We start from the raw sequence: 7,827 nt of genomic DNA, 5'->3' as shown, positions 1-7,827 counted from the left end.
TAGCCTCCGAAGCAGCTGAGCATGTTGCTGGGCCATGTCTGAAGGGAGGGTTCATGGGGAATCACAAACCATGCCTTGTCTTTCTCACTCAGAGGTGAGCAGTGAAAATGGAGTGGCAGAAGATAACGTGGACAGTAGTGTGGTAGATGTGCTGCACCAGAAATACCTGAACTCCAGCCTGTATCAGAGCACAAAGGAAGCACTGGCAAAAGTGGAGCTTGGACGGGGAAGCAAGCAGAGAATATCAAAGCAGGGACATGAGATTACCTACGCAAATGGATTCCTCACCCAGCTGTATTGGGTGTCCAAGCGTTCCCTGAAAAACCTCATCAGGAGCCCACAGGCCTCCATTGCACAAGTAGGTAACAATCGCTAAAAGTCTCGGACTCCCCTCTGCTCTCAGTCCCACAATCTGCAGTTTGTAGGACAGACTTTTGTTTTCAAAGGCTGCTAGGGAAACAGGAAAGTCCCGTGCCACTTCCACTGAAGTGGAGGGAGACGCTCAACTACCTTTGCTGCCTTTGAAAAAAATCTCCATTTTAGTTTTGCACAAGGACTACTGCACTGAAGACTGGGGAGTGGGGAGGAAGTGCTTCATTCTGTGGTTCACATGGGGAGCTTCTAGGGTGATGTTAATTTTGTGCCTTACTTGAAATTTTAATCTGGCTTATTCTTTAAGTGTGCTTCTACTAACCTTCCCCAGCCCAAGAAGATCAGACGAAGGGGAAAAGTGAAGAGGATAAACCTAGAAGATTTTCCATAAGGCTTTTAATTGTGTATGTCATAGGTATACTTAGACTCACAACTGCAAAGTTTTAGGCAGGTGTAAATCTTAAACCCTGCATATGCCTTAATAATAAGTTTGTCCCTATTTACTTAGGTGAAGGACTCCTTCTTCCCTTTCTTCTTTCCACTTCTAGATTGCAGTGACCATAATTCTAGCCTTGGTTGTGGGTGCTATCTTTTTCGGTGTAAAACTGGATCGAAGTGGCATTCAGAATCGGTGAGTTGGAAAGCCACAGCTTTGCTTATTTTTCTATCTATCGTCTGTAGCATACAAGTTTCACCCACAAGGAAGGCCTTGGGATCCCCTTGGGCCACAAAGGAGGGTTGGGTTCACAAGCCTCAGTGCACTCCAGTATGGTATTGCTGCAGGTCTTAAAGTTCTGTTGGGCTTGCTCATAGGAGGAGATGTGAAAGGGAAGACAAAGGAATAAACCTGGTTTTACAGCTAAGATCTACAAAAGCATAATTATATCACCAGTCTGTAGACGGAGACAGAAAAGCACTGACTTGATGGCGTGATGATGTGTGAGGCTGCCAGCATTGATCTAGGCTGTTTCCTCACTTTTTCACTGTTGTGTTTTGTCTTCCAGGGTTGGATCCTTGTTTTTTGTCACCACAAACCAGTGTTTTTCCAGTGTCTCTGCAATTGAGCTGTTCATCAGAGACAAGAAACTATTTGTGTAAGTAGCGAAGCGCTTAGACTCTCTCATACACTGGAGTTGAGGTGAGGGGAATATCTTACAGGCTAAACAAAATGATTTCCACCAAAGACTTGATTGCTCCCTTGCAACATGAGATTGTAATAGTAACGCTAAATTGGTCTGTAGAGCAGAGAGCTGAAATGCTAAGAGGTGGGGGAAGAAGGGGAGAAATAAAATGCTTTTAGTTGCTTGCCGTGACACAGTTTATCGAGAAGTGCTTTTCCTGCCCACTTCTGGTAACGGCTGTTTTTGAAGTCTGCCTGTGAACCCTGCAGACTGTGAACCCTGCCTGCCTTCTTGCTGACAGGGCTGAAAAGCTGCCTTGCAATGGTCCTAAAGTGGTAAGACTGCAAAGATGAAGGGAGAGTTCTTGGAAAAGCTTCACAAGGGATGCTCCGATGAAGAGGGCTGCTGGTTGCCGTACAAGAGCTCCCGAATAATCAAGCGTATCTCTGTCTATATATACATGTATATGTGTTGGTATGTGTGTATATGTATTTAAATGTATGTATATATTATATACACACATGTATATATACATGTATGTTGAAAATGCAGTTTGGAATAGCCTCCAGCTCATGGGATTAAAGGGCAAGAGACAGATCCTATGCAGTAAAGAAGAAACTGGAGATTTGTGCTGGGAATGCACGTCCACCCATAGGGTGATCAGAGCAGCTTAATATTGCCCCTAAGAGCTGCTCAGGAGTGAATCTCACCCACACTGACATTTCTTGCCAGTCTGCCCTGCTCACCAGCTGTGTCAAGGGGCCTTTTGGCACCTCACCAATTAAAGCATCTTTTCATGAGCTCCTTTAAGCAGCAGAACAATCATAATGACGGTTAATTGCTCTGTGAACTGGAGGTGAGTTGATGTCCTAAAGGTGTTTTCCCATTGGTGGGTGTCATTCCTTTTCCCCTGGAAGCTGCTGCATGAGTTAGCTGTGGAGGAAGTGTTCCTCCAGTTAATAGCAGTCTAATACTTTCCCATGCTCTTGTGCTAAGGATCATTCTCTTTGAAAAGAGATTTAGGACCTTTTTTTCCCATATGTTACTTAGCAGTCATGTAGCCTTTCATTCACTTTCCTTAGAGGGCTCTCAGTATGACTGCTGGGCCTCTGAGATAGATCAGCCCTTAGTTTTCAGAGTGGGAAGTGGTAACGCAGAGAAAATCAGCAGCTTGCATGTAGAGGAGGAGTCAGCGGTAGAGAGAACAGAAACCAAATCCGGATAAAGCAGACACAGATGCTGAGCCTGCTTCCTAGACAACCTCTAAACCTGTACAACTCCCCTCCTTCCTGTCCTCGCAGCCATCAGTACACCAGTGGATATTACCGTGTGTCTGCCTACTTCCTGGCCTTGATGATAGGAGATCTGCTGCCCATGAGAACTGCTCCAGCCATCATATTCTCATGCATCAGTTACTGGATGATTGGTAAAGAATTGATGCTTTCGTTGAACCTGTCATCTTCCAACACATTTGATTTCTGACTTAGTCACAGTTTAATTCCTCTATCTATAACATGGAACTAGTTGAACCTTCAACTGATTTAAGTGCTTGGAATCGTAACTTCGGAGGACTCTGGGGCAGGGGCAGAGACACCAGCAATCTAAGACAGGGACCTGCTTGACCACATCTTTCAGTGGGCTCTTTGGGCCTTTGGAGCATGCGTAATTCCTGCCAACTCCAAGCTTGGTCTTTCTTCCTGCTTTCCCTGTCTTGTATAGGAGTCCAAGCGTACCTCTCTGGGATTCGTAATGGGGTTGTTTACTGGACTCTGCCCTTTCTGGTTTTTGACAGGATACCAAGCTGTTGCAGGCCGGTTCTTCTTCTTCATGCTGACCCTAGTACTGGTGTCCTACACTGCCACAGCCATGTCTCTGGCTATCAGCGCTGGGATGGATGTGGTGGCTGTGGCAAATCTGCTCATCACAATTTGTTTTGTCCTGATGCTTGTAAGTATATAAGGGTGTGTGTGCGCTTTTGGTGGAGGTGAGGAAGCAGCTGAGACAGGCTGAGAGGACTGGCTTGAGCCAGTCCTGAGCAGGCTGAGAACACACAGTCCAGTAGCATGTCAGCCCCATGCCTGTGGTTTTATTGTCACAATAGTCAAAGATGTACTTCTGCCACCTTTAATCTAAGGGTCAAATAATTGCTCAGGTGAAATTCAGTAGGTCTGTTGCCACCAGAGCTTTGCAAACAGTGTGCCCTAAAAAAAGTGTGTGGTGTTTTTTTTTTTAAATTGTCCTTACAAAAACTGATTTAAAAAAAAATTTTGCATTTCCAGTATTAGAAATGTAAGTGATCAACTAGATCATTTAAGAGGAAAAAAATCTTGAAATAAACTTTAGATCGATTGATTTTATTGGATTATTTTTTGTTGCCCAGTGGGATTAGCAGGAGCATACCCTCTCTTTATTTTAATTCAGTATTGCCCTTGGGTTCCAGAAATTACTTCAATACTCTTCTTCAGGGACTTCTAAGGAAGACAGCAAGTGAGAGAGAAACGAATTTTGACTACTTATAGATGAGGGATGTGAATTCTTTTTCAAAGAGCTAATGTTAGTGATGAAACTTCTTGATTGCGAGACCTATCAAGTTACCTTAGAGTAAAAAGTACCTTTTTCCAGGTGATTCCTGGTAGCTGTCTGCATACATATTCTGAGCCCACAGCGCATCCCTTATTCTTCAGTTTGCAACATAACCTGCTTTTGCAATAAGCTAAGAGATAGCATATCACTTCAAATGCTTGCTGTGGGTGAGAAGTGTGCATGCACAGGGAAAGGCAGCTGATGTACGTTGAGTTAAGTCACAGCATGTAAGGAATGGCATATGCCCGTCCTGAAAGACAGTCGGGTAAGCACAAAAAAACTTGTGATGAAGCACAGCCTGAAGTGTCATGTTTAGCTATGAAGTCCAGTGGTGCTAAGGAGTAAAAGAGCAAACTTTGTTCCAGGTAGGAGAGAGCACAGATAAAAGACGTAGGTCAGAGGAGAAAGCTGAAACAGTAAGAGCCCTTGAGGCTCCCAGTGGTTTCCTTCTTGTTTCTCCACTTCCCCATCTCCCAGCCATCCTTCTTTAGCCTCTGGCCAGCTCTACCATAGGACACAGTCCTTCAGAGTAAGAGGTTGTTAGCATGCATGCTTCTTAGCTCCCATGTGGACAGAAGAAACCTTTCTGACCTTTTTGCACGCAGTTCAACTGGAGTACTTGGGTGTGCTGTTGGGCCAGCTGGCTGGGCCTGCTGCAAGGTTTGAACCAGGCAGTAGGAGGTCCATCCATCCCAGCGCACCTCTGCTGGGCAACTGCAAGATCTTGTGCAGGAACGGCATCATTTGCAGTAAACAGAGTCTGTGGCTCATTAGTCTCTTCTGTTCTATTTCAGATCTTTTCAGGACTCTTGGTAAACCTCCCTTCAGTAATGGGCTGGCTGAACTGGCTCAAGTACTTCAGCATCCCCCGATATGGCCTCACTGTGAGTAGAAAGTAGCATCGTCTCCTGTGAGTAATGTAGCCACACTGCTGCATTCTGGAGAGGTTTTGAATTTAAATTAAGTTCTCTTAAAAGTCAGATATGGTTTCTTGCTGTGCGTGAACATGGTAAAAGAAGAACAAGCCAGCAAACCCCCAAAAGGAAGCAAAAGTTAACCTCTGTGAGAGGTGGAAGTCTCAGAGACAGAATAGATCCTTTGTGCCACAAAATTAGCACTGCCTGGATAGCAGCAGAGCAAGCTGTCCAGTGAGGTACTAATTCCTACCCTGAATAGGTGATCCCTGTGGTTTAGAATAAAGTAAAGTACTGTAGGGCCTCTTCAGAAGCTGCTGTTTGGGTGGCCAGTCTGAGATTAATGACAGTCCAACTGGTTAAAGGATTTACCATAATGCCTGACTGTCTCAGTCTTCAGTGTGGCTTCGTCTGAAGTTAAGTATGACTTACTGCCATTTCTGAATAATGAGCTGGGGTACCAGAAAGCTAACGGTGCGGCTGCTTGAAAACAGTAACTAGACATAGCAGGTCACCCACTGGTCACAGGGGGAAATTGTGCTTCCACCTCCTGTCTTCCTCCTGGCCAAGCCTATTTGGGAGGAATAGTTTCCTACCTTGAGTAAAAATGAGTGAAATAAATGCTGGAGCTGATGCAGGGTGGTGTGGGCAGGACCATGTTGACCAGCAGTGGAAGAGAAAGGTAGGGTCAGCGAGGGGGAGATGTGTGAGACCTCCCCTGGCTGGGTATCACTGAGCTATTTTATCAGTGTTGCTGAATGTGAAAGCGTCCCCTGAAACTGCAGTTAGCCCAGGATGCCAGTGCAAGGGAACCTTTCCCTTCTTGCCTTGGCTGACTGTGCCATCTGCTTTAGTGTGCTGGTGCTGGGGTGTCTGCATGCAACCACATGGTTTTCTGGGTCAGTAAATTGACCCAGATGAAAGTGGATGAACAGAAACTTGTAGCTGGCAAGACAGAAACCCATGGCTAAATCACCGAAATGAACTTTGAAGCCAAAGACTCGGACACCAAACCATCCTGCTTGCAGAACCTGGAGCACCTCCTCAGAAAGGCAGTGATTAAGAACTTCAAAATAAAAAGGAACATAAATGTACGAGTTCAAGAGTGGAGATACGTGTCTTCTAATAATCAAGCTCCTTTGAGGTGTTTCAGTGTTAGCACCCCAAGTCACTGTGTAAAAATCTGATGTCTGCCTCTTTCACTAGGCTCTTCAAGTGAATGAGTTCAGAGATCTCTACTTCTGTGGTGACATGAAACCAAATGTTACAGGGTCTGTGGGAGATGCAGGCAGTTGTCCCCCCGATATTTCAGGAGAAATGTAAGTCTCTGGCTCATGGTGGTTCTTGGGCCTGAATTGTGATGGCTTGCTTAAAGGGTAGTCTGACTGTTTCAAATTTTTGCATAATTCACAGAATAACCACTCACAGGCCAGTCTCAATAATATGTCGCAAAAAAATGTATTTCAGGAGTATATGGTAAAATTTCACAATTATCCAAAAGTGAACTTTTCTCCTAAAAATAGGCAGATGAGCTAAATTAAACTTTGTTTTTGATAACGTAGCCCTGGCTTATCAGTTTTCTTAAACAAACCCATGGTCCCTTAGCAATGGAAATGCAACGTGTAGACAGCTACAAAGTTGTTGGGAAGCAGCAGACCTGTGACCAGAAACATGACTGCCCCTCAGAGCTCGTTTGTAAATATTAACCTCCCTGCAGATACAGCAGAGAGCCGAGGTATCTATCTCCCAGTGCTACTGCCCCATTTGAAGGACTCTTGACTATCGATACCTTAAGTTGTAGCAATGCAAGTGTTTCATGACACATGGTAGAGGGCTGCCAACCTGAGGTCATTGCAGGGAACAGTGTTAGAGCATTACTTGCTCTAGCTTTTGGACCCCAAACCCCTGCTATGGACCTCCAGCGACTGCTGTGTGAAACTAATGGGTTTGTACTTAACACCGTTTGATGTGGTTCTGAGGTTTACTCACAAATTGTCAGCTATCTCCAAATAACAACTGAAAAATGATGAGAACCAGAGGTCTAGATTTGTCCCTTAAGCTTTTTTTTAATTATAGGTTATAAAGGTACTCTGTTTCTGTCACCTGTTTTGCAGAGTTGAGGGTAGAAGAATCTTTGTGGAACAGGAATAAAAGTAACTATGTGAAGACTTGCACCACGTAGTAATACAAACTTCTGCCCCATGCTTTTCTGCAGGTGTTCTGGTGAAGCATACCTGTGCAGCCAAGGAATCGCACCTACCGACTGGGCAATGTGGGAAAACATAGTGGCTCTCTTCTGCATGACTGTTATCTTCCTTATCATTGCCTATGCAAAACTCCGGTTTATGAGGAAGTTCACATAGACTCCTGTGTTGCCTTGCTCTGCAGCTTCTCCGGTCTTAAAACTACAAAGCTTGCTAGGGCCTACTGGAGATTGCCAAAGATTTCAACTGACTTTGCTGGACTTCAGACGGGAACCCTGTTACCTTGTTTCTGGAGCACGATCTCCACATGATTGTATGATTTTGGTTTTTAAGAAGAAACGCATTATTGTACATTGCATAAGTGATTTTTTTTTTTTTGTAAGATAACGTAATTCTCATAATTCATTAGGTACATATCAAACTATATATTGTAAAGCATTATTCTTCTCTGGCCAACTTATACAGGAAATGTCCATAGGGAAACACTTTCCTTCGAACGTGTGAGCTTAACCATCACAAATGGTATAAGGTGATGATGGCATTTATGCATTGATACATTGCCCCTTGTTAGCAGCCATCACACCTGAGAAGAGCCCAAGACCATTCACAGTGTGTTGGAGATGCATTTGAGTT

The 7,827-nt window shown here is 44.4% G+C and overlaps 1 protein-coding gene across 2 annotated transcripts in view; it reads left to right on the top strand.

Moving 5' to 3' along the window:
• The window catches only part of LOC104289738 (ATP-binding cassette sub-family G member 2-like), a 16,653-nt gene extending 9,051 nt beyond the window's left edge, over positions 1-7,602 (top strand). The window contains exons 8-15 of one of the 2 annotated variants that reach the window (XM_009888737.1): positions 114-358; positions 921-1,003; positions 1,377-1,466; positions 2,795-2,919; positions 3,286-3,440; positions 4,871-4,960; positions 6,197-6,309; positions 7,206-7,602. In XM_009888737.1, coding sequence (XP_009887039.1) covers positions 114-358; positions 921-1,003; positions 1,377-1,466; positions 2,795-2,919; positions 3,286-3,440; positions 4,871-4,960; positions 6,197-6,309; positions 7,206-7,353 — 1,049 coding nt within the window. In that variant the 3' untranslated portion in view covers positions 7,354-7,602. Of the gene's footprint in view, positions 1-113; positions 359-920; positions 1,004-1,376; positions 1,467-2,794; positions 2,920-3,285; positions 3,441-4,870; positions 4,961-6,196; positions 6,310-7,172 lie in introns of both variants that reach the window. The other variant, XM_009888738.1, reaches the window with a different exon arrangement.
• Positions 7,603-7,827: the final 225 nt, after the last annotated feature.

Source organism: Charadrius vociferus, unplaced genomic scaffold (assembly GCF_000708025.1).
Source record: "Charadrius vociferus isolate BGI_N301 unplaced genomic scaffold, ASM70802v2 scaffold436, whole genome shotgun sequence".
In the NCBI taxonomy this organism is placed as follows: domain Eukaryota; kingdom Metazoa; phylum Chordata; class Aves; order Charadriiformes; family Charadriidae; genus Charadrius; species Charadrius vociferus.
This window is presented reverse-complemented; position numbering and strand designations above follow the sequence as displayed.